Below are 19291 nucleotides of genomic sequence, written 5' to 3' on the forward strand. Positions count from 1 at the left end.
AAAGAGGCCAAGAGGAAGGTGGGGATTTGGGTTTTGAGCAGCCAGGCGTGGTTGTGCTTTACCTTGTAGGGAACACTAGGAGAACTATCCAGTTAGGGCCTGAGTCAAAGCCCACAGATATTAACAGGAGACGGCAACTGATTTTGCATCAGGCTGCTGCAGAACATGCCTATCTGGAGCATGTGTATGTACAGACGTCCCATAGAGGCTGGCTGCCCACTTGAGTGGGCAGGTGGCACTGAAAGTGCTCCCAGGACCTAGAATAGCAGAGGCTGAGAATGCAGCTCAGGGCAGCAGGAGCCCTGCGGAGTGGCGGGTACAAGTATTTATGTACCTCGGACAGCCAGTTTGCCCTGCGGAGAACGAGGGGGCAGAGGAAGGAGGCAGCGCTCTAGCGCTGCGTGAGGCGGGGAAGGAGGGGGGCGGAGGGAGACAGGACCACTTGGCTTTGCAGCCTCAGCCAACTCAAGCCACAGAGGAGCCCTTTCCTGCTACCCACTGCTCAGCCTATAGCCAGATGCATCAGACACACTCCCACTGGAGACCGAACCCATCCCTCACAACTCGATTCACTATCAGCCCAGAGCAAGGATTATACCTGCTGGAGCCAGGCATTACAAGAAGACATGAGTTCCAGCCCAGAGAATCACAGTCACTAATACACGAAGGGAGCAGAAAAGAAGAGACCCAGTTATTCACCACCCCTCCCCTTGCAGTGATGGCCTGCCGCTGTATAGACACATAAGGACACAGCATGTCTGCCAAGCAATTAAAAACCCAGGGCTGCCCCAGGCCAGCTGACTCAGGCTCCTAGGGCTCAGGCTAAGGGGCTGCCTCACTGCAGGTAGCTATTGCAGATTGTCTCTGGGGCTCTGCCAGGTGAGCTGCAGCCAGAGCTGGAACATTTACACTGCAATGAAGCAGCCCTTTAGCCCAGGCCAGCCACAGGTTTTCAGTTGCAATGCAGACATACCCGGGAAGGCTGCTTACCATGCTAACCCTCTGAATATCTGGAGGCTGATTGCAAGCAACAGGGCAGGGGGAAGTCAGAAGTGAGACAGAGCAGTTCCATTCTCCTCTGTTTCTTCTCTGATGTAGGCAGAAAGATGCCTGGCCTCTTTGGAGACAGGCTGGACCGGCTGGAAGAGGAGGTCAGGCGCCTCTCGCAGTCCTACGACAGCCTGCACAACATGGTGAGCGGGCTGGGGGACCGCCTGCGTCTGGCCATCCAGGAGGACACCAACAAGATGATCGGGTCCCTGATGAACAGCCCAAGCGTGCCCGACTCCACGGTGGGTTTTGGGGTCATTCCTGATGGGATTGTGGATGTGGCTGACAAAGCAGACATCGCCACCTACCCACCCATGGGCGAGATCCTGGCCAAGGTGACTGAGGTGAGCGACGTGCTGAAGACCAAGACAGATTTGCTGGACGAGGTGCATGGCCGGGTCCTGGACCATGATGGGCAGATCAAGCACCTGCTGGAATCAGCTAGGCCATCACCCCTCACCTCCATTGACATGTTGGAGGAGTATGTCGACACCCGGCTGAGCCACCTGCGAGCAGAGCTTCTGGACGGCTTCGAGAAGAAGCTGGTGAAAATCCAGAGTACCTGCGACTTCAGGATTAAGGAGGTGCAGCAGCAGTGCGAGGAGGAGAAAGCGGCCAACTTGCGGCTACAGCAGACCCTGGATGGCAAGGAACTGGAAATCAAGAAGGAGATCTCTCAGCTGGAAACCCAGATCCAAGGGTTAACAGTGGTGGAGAGCTGCTGCAGCAACCTGAACTACCTCACCGAGCGCATGGACATCCTGGAGAAGGGCCTGCACAGCATCTCGGACTCCCAGAAGAACCTGCACTCGCAGCTCAATGGTGAGTTCTCCACCATCACGCTAGGGAGCCTCATTGAAGGGCGCTTGGAGAACCTGGAGTCAAGGTTCAATGCCACAGAGAGAGAGACTGGCAGCTGCTGCTCCAGCTTGGAGGATAGCATGATGGGCATGGTGGGGTCAGAGCTGGATGGCGTAAGGACCTTGTTTGAGGACAAAATGAGGACCTTGGAGGACAGGTTCATGACCATTGTAGGCGAGCTGAACAACGTCAGCGCCCCAGCAGGTGTGGATGGCGCCGTGATGCCCTTCCTAGAAGGGGAGCTTGCCAATGTGAGGAAGCAGACAGATGAGAGGCTGGAGGGGCTGCAGAGCCGGCTCATCACCCTGGAGAGCACCTGCTTACTGGGCTGCACCTCTGCTTCCAAAGACGTGGAGACTTTCCGGACAGAAATAGAAGACTGCCAGAGCAAGAACCAGGACCTGCTGCTCAGAATGGATAGTAACAACGACCTCCTGCGCAAGCTGAATGCCACCATCCTGGATATCCAGCGGCGCATCGAGGAGGAGGCAGCCAGCTCCCTACAAGGTGAGATCACCCTTCTCAAGATCAACCTAAACACGGTGAGCAAGTCCCTGACGGGGCTCCAGGACTCCGTCTCCCAGTACTCCAACACCATGCTGCACGTCAACTCTTCGCTGGATGAGCATGAGCGCAAGATAGAGGACGAGGTCCACTCCCTTCAGGAGAAGGTGAGCGACCAAGGCTCACAGCTCATCTTCAGTGGCAGGCGCGTCCTCAACCTGAAGGGCGACCTGGAGAGACTCAAAGCCAGGATCATGAATGACCTTGGCCACTGCAAGAGTGCCGCCCAGGACCTGCAGAAGGAGGTCGCCCAGTTTGACAGCCGGGTGGCCCAGGTGGAAAACATGTGCGGCAGGCTTGGGGCTGTGACCGGGAGCCTGGACCTCATCCGGGACGAGCTGGAGAAGCACACGGGCAGCCTGTGGGGCTACATGGACCACATGAATGGGACCGTGGCTGCCCACTCTCAGGAAATAACTGTGCTGAAGGACAACCTGCTGGACTGCCAGGCCAAAGTGATGGAGCTGGCCGAACAGGTCTTCCACTTGGAAGGTGCCTCAGAAAGGAAGCAGCATTAGCTATACTGAAACCCACCTGTCTTTATCCTTGAAGAACAGAATTAACTTATATCACACAGACTCTACTGTGACATTGGGGTTTTTTAATGTAAATGAAAAGCTGCTATCCCTTCTCCCAGCTCTGTGTTTTCACTTGTTTTTGCCTGAGAAAAAGTGAAATCCTACAGCCCAAGATGTCCCTTCGCCATTATTGGTCTGGACTGGAAATGACTTCCTTCTAGACACGTAGCAGCTCTCCTGACACCACAGCAAGGTGCCTGGCTGCAGCTGGGTGGGTACTACGTCGCTATGACCCAGGAATGACCATTCAGGACCAAGCTCAAGGCAGAATCCTCTTGGTGGATGGAGTGATTCTCAAGGAATAAAGCTCTGTATTTGTAAGTCAGGAATGGACGAACTCTGTTCCTAAAGGGTCACGTGCAACTTCCCCACGGGGGCAAAGAGACAATCAAGTACCCCCCCATCACAAGGCCCATCAGGGGACATTTGGATTTTAACAGGGAAAGCCTTCTAGCATGTACCCCTCTTTGACAGGGTTTCCATTCTATTCACATTTCCCACTTGTCTACACACACACCCGCTTCCCCCCACGCTCCTTTTGACAGTTAGCATAGGGGGATATGTATTAAGACATGTCTGTTCTCAGCCTTCTTCCTCCTCCCTACTCCTGATTGCAGTGTCCTCTGTCAGCTTCCTCCACCCTGCCTGTTGTGCTATGGATCATACAACATGCCCGGTTGGACTCTTTTTAGCATGGCATTTTGGGGGGAGACCATTTTAGGACCATACCAAGCCTGAACTGAAGGTTCTGAGGGTGCCTGTGTGTTTGCAGGCCAAACAAATTGAACCCAACCCTTTGCTTGTTGCCTACATCATGTTGGAACCTAGGTCTTGGAAGATGAAGCGTCTGGGCATTACGCCACAGTCCTGGGGAGTGATTTAAACAATAACAGGGGAGTGGATTGATGCAGGTGGCTTTATTGCCCAAGATGCCGCAGATGTAGGTTTAGAGGAGTAGGATTTATCTGTTCCCAGGCTACACAGGGCAAGGCGTGTTTGTGTCCACTACCCCCTCATCACACAGACGGCAGCAGGCAACCGGGATCACATCTACTTCACACACCACAGGGCCCCTGAAGCCCTCCTTGGCTACGTGACTTCCCTAAAAAGGGACAGAGGCAGGAGGCAAAGCAGGGAAAGTCTCTTACAGCACCTTTGAAAGAGGAACTCTTCCTAGTGTGGGACAGAGGAGGGAAATCAAGTGAAACTCAAATCAGCAGCCCCCTTTGGGCGATCTCAGCATTGCAGCTGGGTCCAATGAGGCACAAAGGAGCCCAGTGCAGTGTCTGAGAGCTTGGAGTAGTTCTGGTGAGTTTAGCAATGGGGATTCACCCTACTGTGGAACCAGGAAGTGACGGGGTCTCTGCTCCCAAGTCTGGGCCATTTCATGTCACTGGCATGTGTGTGACATAAGACAATTTTATTCTGGTTCTAAGAACAGGAGTTCCTCTGCCACAGGCTGTAGCCCAAGAAACAAGGGAAAGGTTCAACTCTGGTTTCAGGTGGGACTAATGGCCTGGCTGGAATGAGCAGACGCGCCCTTGGCTCAGACAGCAGTGACAGAGAGGACACAACCCAGTGCCCCCATCGGAGTCCACACAGACATGGCCAGGGCTGCTTGGCTAAGTTGGACTTAGTCACCACAAAAAGGAAATGGAGTCTCTATTTCCGATACATTGGCACTTCAGCATGGTCTGCTTCAGTTCTCTGCACCTGCTGCCATGGCAGCCCTGCCCACTCCCTCCTCTTTTCTTCCCAGTGCTTCCACTCATTTTCAGTCAGTTAGTCTCATCCGCTTCCTTCTAGTACCACATTTCTCCCGTGGCCCATCACACCAGAGCACAAGTCCAGGAGGAAACAGGGCTCTGAAGAAAGCTTGCCTTTGCACCATTTCCCCATTAAGCACGTGGTAAATGCTTGCCCCAAAGAGCACATGGAAACATCCTCATGTAATACAGCTTTTATGAGAGCCCCAGCCTGGGAGGGGAAAGCATTTCCCTTTTAAGCTGAAGAGCTGGGGATGCAGCATGCTGTCCACCTCTGGGCAGAATAAATTTTGTTATGTGCACCAAGGGAAGTGCAGATATGCACCACCAGGAGAAACATGCTACCAGCTTTGGGTAGCTGTGGACACTCTGCTAACAAGCTGGGTGGTACCTGGATTGCTGCTGGGTGACGGCCGAAGCAGCTGGCTTACAGGGAACACTGCTACAGAGCTCAGTGGTGGAGGTAGGGTAGGAGCACACATCAAGGCTGCCCACTGAGACCATATGACATGCTCTCCAGCACAAAGCCCTAGCTTCTCCACCCTTTAGAGGCTGGGCTTTCCAAGCTGCATGAGATAAGGTGTGGACACAGCAAGGACAGCTCTAAGCACAGGTAAGATCTCTCTCCCCGGGGTGGGGGAGAGGCCCTAGAACAGCGTTTCTTACACTGTGTTCCACAGCACACCGGTGTGCCGCGGAGAACAACAGAATTCAAAATGGCCACCCTTAAAGGGGCAGGTGACTTTTTTTTTGGCTCAACAAAAAATCCTTCGTATTCCTCATTAAAAAAATTGTTTGGTGTTCCCTGCTCTTAAAAAGTGTAAGAAATGCTGCCCTAGAGCAAAGCTAGACCATCTCCTTGACACCCCAGAAAAACCCTCTTGCAACCTGTGGCTACACTTCACTTCTTTGGGCTGAGGCACTTAACTGCACTGCTTCTTGCCTCCAGAGAGCCCTCTGCAGCAGGGGCAAGTGTTCTGTGGCCAAAGCCAGCTTCATAGTCACTTCAAGTAGGGACCCCTGAATGAGCAGTTAGGAGGAAGATAAACTGGAGAGCTGGAAATGTGGTTTCTCTCTAGCCAGTGTGATTTTAAAATGGGAGCTCCCTGGCACGCAGAGGAATGTAGGCTGTTCGAACACACCTGTGCAGGGGGATTGGTTCGGGGGGGAGGGGGCGCGAAAGGTTGCTCTTTCAGAAATGGTGCTATGTATGACCTCCTCTCTCACCCCTCACTTGAATGTGCTGACCGTTTGTATGTCTGCTCCAAGACACTCACATTTAAAAGCTAAATCAGGTGGGGTTTTAAATGGGCAGTTGCTGCTTTCGAAGAAGGAATTAGGAGCATGCCTTCACTCAATATTGTGGGGGTGGTTACGGGGGCAGTGCTGAAACCGGCTTCAGAGGCCATTTGGAATTGTTTTGAAAAAAACTTTGTACAGTTGATGAGATGTTAAGGGCAGTTTGTACTGAGAACAAAAAAAAAATTAAACTTCATGCCGAGGTTTCTGGTATCAGCCGACTGCCGTGGAATTAACAGAAGGTGCCGAGTGCTCAGAGCTTGGCTTCCTGAGAAAGGCAGCCAAGGTTGACACACACAAGAGAGATTTTCCAGACCAAGGCCTGTAAGGGGTGGAAGCGAGGTGGAGGGAGGGCAGGGTTGCAGCCTTGTTCAGGCCCTGGTAGTGGAAATGCAGTAGCACTCGCTACATGCTGAATGTGCTTGTGCGCACAGCACTTGGCATGCAGCTCTCTTTATTTCATAAGTAGGTGGATGCAGCTCAGGAATTGGACGGGGCGCTCCTAGAGGACAGACGTCCAAGCAGCTCCAGCCAGGTCTCCCTTGTGACACTAAATTATGACCAGATTTTGGAGAGTGCTGAGTGCTTTGGAAAGTCTGCATATGAGGATGGGCAGGGAGCCCTTGTGCAAAGTCTGGCTTTAGAGCAGAGGTCTGATGCCACAGCTGCTCTCTGGGGACCACAAGGCTCACAAGAGCCTGCCTTGGGTTGTTTTTAAATGAGAGCAGAGGCTGCAGTGAGGTCTAAACTGACACCAGTGAACCCTTTTGTGCCCAGCTGCCATCACGCTCTGCCATGGAGCACGGGCTGCAATGCAGGGGAAAGCTGCAGACAACATAAGCATCCCTATAGCTGACTGGGAGAGCGAAGAGAGCCAATATAGGAGCTGAAATCCATTTGGAGTTAAAGCTCCTGCCATATGGATTAAATACAGGCACCTAGAACCATAGGCACAGGACCAAGTGGCAGAGACGTGCTACAGCACCTCCGGCAGCCATGCCCCCAGCCTCCCTAGGCCTGGGGTCCTAGCTATCAGCCTCTTTACCTCGTCCATAGTCCCCAGTCCCAGCTGAGAGCTGGAGTTTGGGGAACCACTGCTCTAAAGCTTCCTTAGCTGGTGTTCAACACCCCCTCCCCCATAAAACATGCTCCACCACCCTGTTGGAGGTCCTACCCCTCTTGCTCTGTGACAGGAGCACTGAACAGAAACCTTTGAAGAGAGACAAGCCCAACTTAGCCCCACACAGAAAGGGGGTGAAGAAAGCTCCACTTTGCTCCAGTGCACTTTCCATGTTACAGTTTCCATTTTCCCACAACCAGGCTGTGTCTACATTGGCACCCTTTTCCAGAAAAGGGATGCTAATGAGACACTTTAGTGCTTTTCTCCGGCAAAACCCTGAGCCGGAAAAAAGCAGCAAATGCCGCGGGGGATATTTAAATCCCCCTCGGCATTTGCAATTCCAAAGTGTCTCATTAGCATCCCTTTTCTGAAAAGGGTGCCAATGTAGACAGCCCCAGGATGTCAAGTCAGAACGTTTCTGGAAGGGCTGCAGAACAGGCCCAGGTCAGAACTCCTGGGTTCTGCTCTTGCCTCTGCCAACAGCTCATGAGCTGGCCTGAAGCAAGTCACAACTTCTGCCTCAAAATTGCCCTCTGTTAAAAATCAGCTTCGTACTTAGAAGGCTTCAGCGTAGAAGCACCAGAGAGCCTCCCCCAGAAACATGCAGTCATAGATGGTAAGTGGGATCCCTAGGAAGCAAATCAAGCAGGGTGTGGATGCAGGTCCCAGCAGATCCTTGCTCCGGTTAGTATCATTACACAGGCCAAGAGCAGCAGCAAGGAACCGGGACCAGCCTGTGCTTGTTTCATGGAATAGAAACCTCAACTCCTAGAGGAAGGTTTGCAAGCACCATGCCCCAGCTGTACCTTGGAGGACAAACTGCCACCAAGGTGGCCCAGCACTAGGATTTCAGGGGATACTGAGGCACCTAAAGTGGCTGCTAGGGTTGGGGGGGGAGGGGGGGAGGAGGAGAGGAGATCTTCAAAGGCAACAGAACTAATCCCTGGGCAGGTTTCAGCTTCCTGATATAAGCTCAGAGGGCTCCAACGCCCTAGTGCACTCCAAGCTTTACCACCACTTCAGTGGCACCTGTGCTCAGCCATACACAAAACAGGTCCAAAGCAGGAGCCAGACACGGGGCTTTAAGGCATGATGGGTTAACGCTATTAGCGACCAACCATTGTAATCCTGACACTCTCCAGCCTTCTAATAAAAACCACAATTCATTGAGCAATTCACTTGCCTCGCAGCTGAACCAAGGAGAGTTCAGACCTGGGTAGATCAAGATGTGGACCCTCACCTTGAAAAAAGCCACAGTGCCTGAATGGCTACCTGTAGTCTGGGAGCAGCAGCAAAACGGTACCTGGCAGCAGCCACAGTGAAGACCCACAAGTAGATGAACCCGAGGGGATCCACCCCTAACACCAACAAGTCATTTCAACCCTATAAGAACCTCAAGAACTTGGTTGACAGGAAACGCTTCCAAGTCCTACAGCGTAAACAAGCTGTTCAAGTCACCCCCTGGATTAGCCCCACCCCAGCCAAAGAGGGCTCAGTGCAGAACATGTTCAGTGTTTATTAAATGACAGTCCCAAGCAGCAGCAGCAGCAGCACAGGCAGATGGCTGCTGTATCACGGCCTGGCAGCTTGTGCCCCTTCACCAGGTCTGTTCGGGGGCTGGGGGGAGGGAGGGTCAGGCAAGATCTTCCATGTCGATGAGCGGCAGCGGAGCCCTCCAGTAGGAGAACTGGCTGTACTCTGGCCACAGCAAAGTAACACGAGCATCGAGACCTAGCGGGGGGAAGATCAGCTCCACCAGCTCAGTCAACCGCTCATACCTACAAGGAAAAGGATCGACTTACAGGGTTACAAGGACATTTCCCCTCCTCAGCCCAGGCAAATGAGCAGCCTGGAAGGTGATTATGGCACATGCTTCTTCACAGCCAATGCACCGTGACCCAGCCCTCTACCCCCTTGAACATGGCAAATCCAGCATAGGTAGCCCAAGAAACCCTGTGCACTGGCAGGCAGCTGCAGCCCACCCACCACACTGGTGGGTGTATGAAGTCTGGTGGGCTAACACTGCAGGAGACAGCTGACATGAGAGAGGCCTGCTCCCCAGAAGGAAGCCATGTTTGGTAGGCACAGGCAAAGACTTCCTAGCGGAGGTCCAAGCCACTCCTAGGACACTGACTACGGAGCCCAACCTTCTCAGAGGCTTCCCCCTTCCCCCAGCCAGCTTCTCTTCCAGGCCTCCCCCCTGCAAAAAGGAGAGTGGGACACAGAGCTGGCCCAGGGACACAGAGCTGGCCCAGGGACACAGAGCTGGCCCGGACCCATGGTGTGCCAGGGATCAAGCAGGGTTAATGCCACAGGCGGTTACTGGTATGAGCTTCTCCATGTGTGCCATGTAGGAACCAGACCACAGCAGCTTCCCCACAGCCCATGCTGGGCTACAAATAGGGCCAGGGACAGCCCAGCTGTCTTAGGGACATGAAAGGTGATGGCAGGGGCAGCTCCCACTATAAACACAAGACAGTGGGCAGATTGGCTTACGTGGATTTCTGGTTTTTGAGGAGCTCCAGGATCAGTTCCCCCTTTGGGTTGACTGTGAATATACGGGACTCTGACAACCCCACTTGCTTGTAGGCATCGACATCCTGCCAGAGAAAGGCCAGCCAGAGCAGTCAGAGCCCAGGAAGCACCGCCGCCTCCCCCCCACGCCCCACCATTGCTCCCCCCAAGCAGGGAGGGTGGCACTCACATTGACTCTGTTCCCAAAGGCGGCATGGAAAGGCTGACTCCTGGCACCAAACAGGTTCCGGATGTCTGTTAAACAGGCGATTTTAAACACCTCCGGCTTCTTCTCTATCACCTCCCTGCAACAGGAGAGGTGGAGGTCAGGAGCGACAGAGCCAGGCTGGTCCAGGGCCTAGACAGCCAGGACTTCATTGCGGTTGTGCTCTCCAGCAGCCCCAAGACAGTCAAGGGGCAGCATTACCCCACCCTACCAGGGAGTCCCAGCCGCTCCCTGCGAAGTCACTTCCTATGGCTAGGCAGGTGATGAGACGAGACATGGAGGAGCCCAGTCCCCGCTCATGACAACAGCTGCCAGCCAGAGCAAGTACAACTGGAGCAGGACCTTTCCTATTCCAGGGGAAATCTCCGAGCCAGGAGCAGTTTGGCTTAGCAGTGCAAGGCATAACCCCACGGGGACGAGACCACAAGAGCAGGAGCCAGAGGTTCCTAAAGCCAGGACCAAGTTGCAGGCTTGACTGAGACAATGTGGACACTAGAATGGTTTTCTGGAATCTGCGTACCTTTTTCCAATAACTTTTGTCAGAAGAGGCTTTTCTGAAATGTGGTCCATCTACACTGGGCCAAATTATGGAAAAGCCTCCTCTTGCGGAAGATTCCTTCTTCCTCGTGGAATGACAGGGCTTCCAAAAGAGCGAGTCTGCTCTCCCGCAAAAAAGCAAGAGCAAACACGTTCCCTGGACACAACGGGGTTTCCAGGATACCTCCTGTATCCCAAGAGACCCCGTAGTCTAGTTGTATCCCGAGTTGCTTGGCAGTAAAGCTATTGCCCGTATCCTGAGAGGAGGGGTTGAGAGATCCAACCCCAGGGAACTGGGCCCCCAGAGGAGGACAGAGCCCGTAGCCTTGTCCCTAAACAGACACCTGCAGCAAGACATTGCAGGGAATCAGGCTCGAGATGGGTGGATTACGCATCTAAAGACCATCACACATGGCAGGAGGCAGAGCAGGTATGCAGATGAAAGCAGAGACGGGCTGAACACGGCCAGGGAGAAGCCTGGCTAGGGGTTTCAAAGGCTCTGAGACCCATGTCATGCAGCACAGAGGTCTGCATGGTTCCTGCTCATGAGGGCTTTTACCCAAGTGCTTACACCACTCCCTTCACAGAGAGGATGCCAGTGCATCAAATTCAAGCAACATGGGTGCAGACTCAAGCACAGCTGCTCCAGGGGAGGGGAAGGTAACAGGACACGCCAGGGAAGAGCTACCTGTGAAAGGCTGAGAAGAGGCTGCTGGGGGCCAGCAGGATGGGTCCCTTGGGGAGGGCACAGCCCTGGTCATTGACCCATTTCAGGTACCCTTTGGTGATGTGCGCCATGCCAATGGCCCGGGATGAACAGTACAGGAACTTGTAGCCATTCCTAGAACAGAGGAGGCAGAAGGTCGTCTCGGGCGAGGTGCAGCATAAGGATGTGTCTTGCCACTGCATGCTGAGGTTTGGAGACAGAACCACCAGCTCCGGCCCCCCACAACACCGGCACACAAAGCCACCCTGCCCCTGTGCACAAGGGGCTGCTGATTACATCTGGCCATGCTGCTCTCCATGGGCTCAGCTGCATGGGTCTGGGAGGGTGCAGCACAGGGCACTCAGATCCCATACAAAGATGTAGGCCCACCGACCAGTGGGGACAAGACAGGCAGCTGCCCCAGAGCCTGGTAATTCAGAAGGGCCCAAGACTACTACAGAAGCGGCTGGAGCCTGGGCCCTTAGCACTGTGCTGCATGCTGTGCGGGGCTCCGAGGGCTGGGGGAGGGGTGCCACGTTCCAGGCAGTGTAGAGAGGGCTGGCTGTCTCCGCCCTGCCCCTTCCAGGCAGGCAGAGTCCCCCTTCCTCTTCCTCCCACCCCCCCAAACACACCTTGGCTAGGGGCCTGAGGAGGCTGCCTGGTCCTCTGCCAAGAGGTCATTGTGGGCTCATCCCAAGAGCTGCCACAGACAACAGCATCTCCTCCCCGTGAGCTCCAGTCCTGCAGCGGCTTTGGTCGATCTGCAGGAGGTGGCTTGACACAGACTCAGTGCCCTCAGCCTCTCACCACCCCAGTGCAGCACTCCAACCCAGGCAGCTGCCACCTGATTTCCTGGCACACCACAGGCACCGAGAATGGCCTCCCATCACGCATCAGCGAGCAGAGGTGCTGGAGCATGGGAAGGCCAAGCCACAATCAATGCTCACTGAGAGGGGAGTGGGGGGGAGGGGAGGGGAGAGAGAATAGGAGCACATCAGGGTGCCCAATGGCTACCAGCTTTCCTAATCAGGCTTATCAGCATTCGGTGAGTGTCCTAGCACACAGCGCTTGGCCCATGCTCGTCAACAGCCTACTCAGCTGCCTGCACAAGAATACCTAGCTATTGCTGAGTTATGCAACTCAGCTTGGTGCAGAGGAGAGAGACAGACAGTCGACTTGCAATGAGCTGGGACGAACTTTTGGAAGTGAGCTTATGGGTATGCAGCTAGTTCCTGAGGGAGAACTGAGGCAGGCAGGGGAGACCAACCAAACTAGATATGGATCCTCTTGCTCTCAGACACAGTCTACTGAAGCTTCAGGGGGTAGCCAAGTTAGTCTGTACAAGATAAACTTGAAAAACAAGAAGTGGTCTGGTAGCATTTTATAGACTAACAAAACATGTCGATGGGATCATGAGCTTTCATGGGCACAGCCCACTTCTTCAGATGACCAGAAGAAGTGGGCTGTGCCCACAAAAGCTCATGATACCATCCACAGTCTATAAAGTGCTACCAGAACATTTATTTTTTTTACAGTCTACTGAGTAAGAGAAGCTGACAGACCATGATTCTCCTGGTCAAATTCTCCCCTCTGTGGCTTAGTTATTCGCTTACTAATCCCAGCAGCCCCTCTGAGGACAGCAGACACGGGGGCTCACCATGATACACTTTCCTCTCTGTGCCTTGCTCAGTCACCCATCAGGAAATACACTGAAGCCAGCCAGGCTCCTTGCAGCTTCAAGTACACCCAGCAGGCACACAGCACCCCCTAGTGGTGGCTCTGAGATCACACAAGAAAACGTGGACAGACAGCCAAGGGAACACACCTGCCAGTGGTACCCTTTGGAACGATGGAGCATGCCAAGAGAGCGGGTCTCATTGCCAGGATACACAAGCAACTCTTAACCCAGATCTAGCTCAGTTAAAAAAAATAAAAGCCACTCTCCAGGTGCGTTTAAATGCAGTTGCCTTTGCAGTTCCCAACCCAAGAAACACAGGTGTCTACTCTATGGATGCCTCAGGGCTGGAACACCCATTGGGGGGGGGTGGGGGGAGACTCTAGTAGGTGCAGAGCACCCACTGGCAGCCAAGTTCTCCCTCTGCCCCTCTCCCCCCACCTCTCCCCCACTGATAGCCAGCTCTTCTGCCATGCCCCCCTCCAGTAGTTCCAGAGTGTGGGGGGGGGGGAGGAGATGAGCGGATTCTCAGCATTCTGGAAGCTCCAGGAGGGAGGAGTGGGGAAGGGGCATGCTCCGGCAGGGCAAAGGCAGAACAGGGGAAGGGATGGAATGGCAGTGGGGTCTGGAGTGGAGGGTGTGGAGAACCCCCCAGCTAGAGGGGAAGTCAGCACCTATGCTTGCTACCTGGGTTCAGATGAATGTAGGCAAGCAGGGAGGAGGGGGAAGTGCCTTAGAGACACTTGCTCCCATTTACATTTGATGACTGTGGCCTTAGACAGGCTCAACACACTAATCGGCAGGCCAGATGCCTACATTTGGCTTGGTGTCCTTCCAGGGTGCCCCTGAGGAGGCTGCTCAAGTCACAGTGTTCTCTGTGCCTCCCCACACCCATCTCCTTCAAACCTTCTTGCCCCAGGAAGCCTTCCTGCACCATCTTCCTCAGCAAGGCCGCTGTCATAGGCATGCGCTTGTCCTGAGGAGCTCACTGGGCTAAGGCCCACACTAGATGGGTGGTAGAGCACCCGGAAACTTTGCAGGCCTCCACTGTTGTCTAGCTATTAGGGAAGAAGAAACTGTCCTGTTCACTAGCCATCCCTTAGCTGCCTCCTACAAGGTTTCTTCCCCAGGATCAGCTGGTTTTGGCCACTGTCAGTAGATTGAGCCCAGGAAGCGGGGCTCTGATCTGTCCTGCCAGTTCCGAGGGTAGATAGCCAAGGGGGACTCAGGGAAACCCAGAGTGAGGGGCATGTACGCTCTGATGGCCAAGTTCCCAGCAGGGGAGAGTGTCCCCTGTAAAGCAGCTTCTCCACAGAAAGAGCCTGCATCTGTGCTTGGCAGAGCCGTCACCCACACATGGGGCACCCTCCCCCACAACAGAACTGACAAGCTTGGGGGAGGAGGGAGAAGCGGGTGCAGCTCTGCACTCCCAGGAGAGATGAGGCTGGGGGCAGCACTTTCTGGAGCACACAGCCCCACATCTTTCCTCCCCCATCCAATCCTCAGATCCAGTGCAGTGCTGCCATGGTGATTGAGGGGGCCCAGGGCTCCAGCCATGGCTGTGGTAGTGGCAGCAGTGGCTGGGACCTGTGGGCCCTTTTGAATCGCCGGGCCCTGGGGCGACTGCCCCCTCTCTCCCACCCCTCCGTGGGCGAGCCTGCCCTGACAGCTCTGCTGACTGTGCCGTCACAATGCTTATAAACAGCGGTAGAGTCTTCCCAGTCTCCTGTCACTTCCTTGCCCTTGTGCAGCCCCAATAGCAATGGCTGAAGCAGGAACAAGGAGCCTTGGAGTTAACCCGACAGGGCCAACAGCAGCAGAGAAGTTTAACCCTAAATTGGTCAAAACACTGGATCAGAGGGGGGCTGCTAAACCTCCTAGCTGGCCCCCCCTTTGCATTCCATGCCCCAGCCTCAGGCTCAGAACAAAAAGTTCTGCAAAGTTACTCTGATTAATAAGGCCTTAGGCAAAACTCTGCTGTGACTTTTGAGAGCCTCTGTGGTCAGAGTAAGGATAGAAAGGAGGGAACGGCCACTGTGCACAGGTCCGAGGAACTGTTGGTTCAGTTCTGTCTCCTCACCTCCTCCTCCAGCAGCCCTGAGGAGAGGAAAGGGTTAACAACCCCACAAAAGGGGACGGAAGCTAAATGCAGGATAATGCTGGACTCCCGCCCCTCAGCCCACCTGACCAAAGCTGTAGATACCTACAGGTGAATTTTATGGAAGAGTTTGGCAATACCCTGATGGGTCCAGTCTTTTCCCAGTTGTGGCAAAATGTGACCCAAGGCGTCAGATCTAGGAGGAGAGGAAGGGGTTAAAATACACTCTTTTAAAAAAAAGTTATCAAACCTGGAATCAGCGTTCTAGGCATTGGTAGGCTTAGGATACCTCTGGGACAGGCCTATGGCCATGTACACAAGGCTTTTAATGAGATGAGACATCATGGAGGGCCACTTACTTAGTGATGGTCCCATCGATATCAGAGATCACCACCTTGTCATCCCAGTTCCACAGGTAGATGGTGGCCTCGCAGCGACATGTGCCCTGGTACTGAGTGGTCACACTGAACACCACCTCATTGGGGCCATCCTGAAGGTTCAGTCTCTTCTGCAGCAAGAGGGGAGAAAACGTCTAGCTGGTCGCACAGGGCCTCCCCACACGGTGTGAACAGGTATTCCACCCCAGCACTGCTCAGCTAGAGAAGTCGTGTGCCATTCAAATCTGGGTGCATCCCATGTCAAACCCCTATGGAACGCAACTGCTCCCGGGGCAGAATGCAATAGCTGATGAGCAGCACAGCTGAAGGAGCTGTAGACACAGCAGTTTTTGCAAGAGAATGGTATCCCGCTGAACCCTCCCATGCTGTAAGGGAGCATGGATTCTGTCCCATCTTGGGGCGTGGGGGACGCGGTGTCTACCAATTGATTCCACTTGAGTGGGAGACATTCAAGCAAAATGTCTCCCACCCAACTAGTGGCCATACTTGACATTGCTTAGGTAGCATGCTGACGGGATCATAGGCTTAGACCAGGGGTAAGCAAAGGGGCCTCTGCAGGGCAGATCCAGCCTGCCAAGCCAGTGGATCCGGCCCACAGCAGCCTTGCCATTCCCCCACCCCCAGGCCAAAGATGACCTAGGGACAGGGGAAGTGCACAAAGTCTCCTCCCCCTGCCAGGGGTGCGCAACATCAGAAGGACCTGCTGGCTATTTTAAAAACAGCCAGCAGCTCTCAACCTGCCCTCACTACCTGTCCCCAGCGGCTAGAAACACTTTGCGTGCTTCCCCCATCCCCCAGCCCGATTGGCCAGGGGAGCACACAAGATCTCCTCCCACTGCAGTGCCTAGAGGGAACCACCAGCTGTTTTAAAACACTCCCCCACGCCCCCAGGCCATTCAGGGTCTGTGGGTGGGGGAGCACAAGATGACTCCTGGTTCTGCCACTTCTGCCTGAGGCCTTGCCCTTTTCGGGGCAGCCTGGGGCCACTTCAGAACTTTGTGAAGTAGCCCCCTTTTAAAAAATGATTGCCCACCCCGGTCTGGACCAAAACGTTAATGCTCATGAATGGTTTGGCCCCCCACTATAGATCATCTATTTAACAGGCTCTTAAGTAGTGGCAAGCCTATTTGAAGGGCTCTCTCTCCTGTTTCAGAGAGAGGCACAGATCTTCTCCCGTCAGCATCAATAGAGAACACACACACACACACACACACACACACACACACACACACACTTACTTACAATCTGATCTGATGAGAGCCGCAGTGATTTCTTGTAGGTGGCATCGGGTCTTGACACTGGGGATATGGAGTTGTCACTGGACAAAGGATCCGTCTTCCCCCTATGCCCGCATGGAAAGGGAAATGCAAAAACAAGGCTGCTTCACAGCAGCAAAGACAGCAGCCCCAGCACAAAGACAAAACCACGTACAGGAAAGAGACCAGACTTCAGGCAGGTATGATCAGCTTTGCTCAGGTAGAGGGGCTGGCACCATGGGACGGAGGAAGGGCGCATGACTGGGATTGTCATCCAGATGGTGTCTCCGGAGCATTAGGCATACAGGGTAATAGTGAGCTGAATGTGCCAACATAACCCACCCCTCAGCCCTCCCAAGACCATGAAGGGGGTCCTACCATGCCCACACACAGGGTCAGCCATTGAGAAGAGCAGTTCACCTTCTCCCTCCTTTTATTAAGTAGGCGACAAGTACAAAACCCGTGAGCCCAGGCTCCACCAGGGACTGAGCTACCACAAGAGGGCTGCTTACCTCTCTGGTGTAGGGCCCTGCTGTAGGTCTCTTGTGCTGGGTTCATGCTGTGGACACAGGCATTTCTACCATTAGCTCCTTGAGCTGGATTGCTGTTGGAAGCTCAAAGGCCAAGAGCAAGGGCTACCTGCTTGGCTGGCTCTCAGAGTGGAACTGGGCAGCTCTCCGCCATGAGAGGAAAGAGGTGCACAACAAAACCCACCAGCACCTAGTGGAGTTGGGGGAGGGAATCTTACCCCATCCCATCTGTGGCACAAGAGATGTGTGGGGTAGAAGTATCATCTGGCCCTGACAGGGGCTACCTTTCCTACCCTAGGGAGCCAGGTCCTACTTGGATTCTGGAAGACCACAAGGTATTGGACATCTGCTACTGTAGAGCTCTGCACTCCTGTATACATTTCTTTAGTTTTAAGCAGCAAGTTCTCATGGGAGTATGCGCCAGACATGCCACCCAAGTGCAGGGGGAACGCTCTTGCGTGTGGAGATCCAGGGGTTTGTATCACACTAACAGCTCAGGCACTAGGGCTAGAGCTACACCACCACTCGCTTCATATAACTTACATCACTCAGGGTTGTGTATAAGCCATATAAGCCATCCCTCCTTTCCCCCCTCCCCCCAGCAACAGAAGGGAGGCCAACCCCAGCACCTCTGTGAACAGCGCTATAGCCGGCAGGAGAGCCAATGTAGCTACTGCCTCTTATGGAGGCTGATTTAGTATGCGGATGGGAGAGCTCTCCTCACAGCACAGAGCATCTTCATCAGCACTTCTGGCTTAGACTAACCATGATCTTCCAGCAGCATTAGTGTTTGAGGAGTTAAGCCATTGCTTAGTGTCCTCTTTACAGAGGTTACTGCCACCAGTCTCCACCTCAGCTTGGCTCCCAAGCCCTGTCGTGGTTTGGCTTAGGCAGGCGAGTGCAGAGGGAGGAGGAAGTTACTCAGTCACAACCACCACACACACACCTCCTCAGCAGCCAAGTCTTTCCTCCTCCAGGAAAACCACCACCTGCCGCTCTTCTTGGGCATTTTCTCCTTCACCAACCGGTCAATGGTGCTCTGTGAAGATGTGAGAATTTGAAAGGGACAAATCCTGCTGCACAGTGAATTCTAGCTGAGCCCAAGGGAGCCCTAGACTAGAGAATGTCCACAAAGCAGCCTCACCCAATGACCTCAGGCTGGCAACTGAGGATTACCTCAGTGGCAGACAAGCCACTCCTCATGGGCCGAAGAGAAAAATTCACAGTATTTACCTCCATTCAGCTTCCTTCCTCACCCCTCTATCACCACAACCCATCTCTGAGGAGCTGAGGCCACCTCACAAAAGACCGGAGCAGACGGAGCTCTGCCACAGACCAGGAGTGTCTGGCTCAGCCCTGTCCCCAGGCAGATGTTCCCACACAGGCCTTTTGTCAAGAGGGCAAGGGAAAGCGCCATTTCCCCAACTGCCCCGTTTGGGCACTCAGCAGCACTCGGGCACGCTCAGGCAGGGGGAGCAGGGAGTACAAAGGAGATAGTTGCCGGAAGGCTCCTAGCTGTTGCCACTGTGGTGGCCAGAGCCCCAGGCCTATTAAATTGCTGCCAGAACAGCGCACTTCACACTCCCTTGCAGTTCTAATGAGGGAAGGGGGCACATGCCATGGGCCGGGCGTCTGAGGGCTGGCTGCCTCAGCCCAGCCCCTTCTGCCTGAGGCCCTGTCTCTTCTGAGAGCGCAGAGCTAGGCTCCTCCCTCCACCCGTCACCTCGCCCAGGGGCCCATGCAGACTGTCCGCTCCCCTGGCGGGGCACAGAAGTGTCCATGCTTGCACCAGAGTGCAGATCTGCATGTTGAGAGAGAGGAGCGAGGAAAGGGGACGATCGATGCACTTTTGCCATTGGGGAGGGGAGGATACACTCCACACCAGCCTCTTCCATGGCACTGCAGCTTCCCAGGCTCTTAGCTCCCACCCCTGACTTCACCCTAGACTTATTTAACCTCTTTTTGCCCCCCGCTCTCCATCTCTAGTATACGGGCATTTATAGCCGCTCACTATACAGTGAGGTTGAGAGTCTGGACAGAGCATCTGGGACCACTGGGTAATGAGGACGATCGGCACAGGAATAGAATCCCCTTAAGGGTAAGAAACGCTGCA

At 54.2% G+C, this 19291-nt stretch overlaps 2 protein-coding genes across 11 annotated transcripts in view; one reads left to right on the forward strand and one right to left on the reverse strand.

The window, feature by feature from the left end:
* Nucleotides 1-7425, forward strand: part of EMILIN3 (elastin microfibril interfacer 3) — a 24036-nt gene extending 16611 nt beyond the window's left edge. Inside the window, exon 4 of the mRNA XM_075901317.1 lies at nucleotides 1099-7425. Coding sequence (XP_075757432.1) covers nucleotides 1099-2993 — 1895 coding nt within the window. The 3' untranslated portion in view covers nucleotides 2994-7425. The remainder of the gene's footprint in view (nucleotides 1-1098) is intronic.
* A 1309-nt stretch (nucleotides 7426-8734) lies between these two features.
* Nucleotides 8735-19291, reverse strand: part of LPIN3 (lipin 3) — a 42074-nt gene continuing 31517 nt past the window's right edge. For 9 of the 10 annotated variants that reach the window (XM_075901313.1, XM_075901315.1, XM_075901314.1 and 6 more), the window contains 9 exons: nucleotides 18125-18217; nucleotides 17161-17207; nucleotides 16635-16734; nucleotides 15354-15502; nucleotides 15104-15190; nucleotides 11204-11356; nucleotides 9943-10057; nucleotides 9735-9838; nucleotides 8735-9016 (listed from right to left, as the gene is read on the reverse strand). In XM_075901313.1, the coding sequence (XP_075757428.1) occupies nucleotides 8872-9016; nucleotides 9735-9838; nucleotides 9943-10057; nucleotides 11204-11356; nucleotides 15104-15190; nucleotides 15354-15502; nucleotides 16635-16734; nucleotides 17161-17207; nucleotides 18125-18217 (993 nt within the window). In that variant the 3' untranslated portion in view covers nucleotides 8735-8871. The remainder of the gene's footprint in view (nucleotides 9017-9734; nucleotides 9839-9942; nucleotides 10058-11203; nucleotides 11357-15103; nucleotides 15191-15353; nucleotides 15503-16634; nucleotides 16735-17160; nucleotides 17208-18124; nucleotides 18218-19291) is intronic. The other variant, XM_014572984.3, reaches the window with a different exon arrangement.

Source organism: Pelodiscus sinensis, chromosome 18 (assembly GCF_049634645.1).
Source record: "Pelodiscus sinensis isolate JC-2024 chromosome 18, ASM4963464v1, whole genome shotgun sequence".
NCBI lineage: Eukaryota > Metazoa > Chordata > Testudines > Trionychidae > Pelodiscus > Pelodiscus sinensis.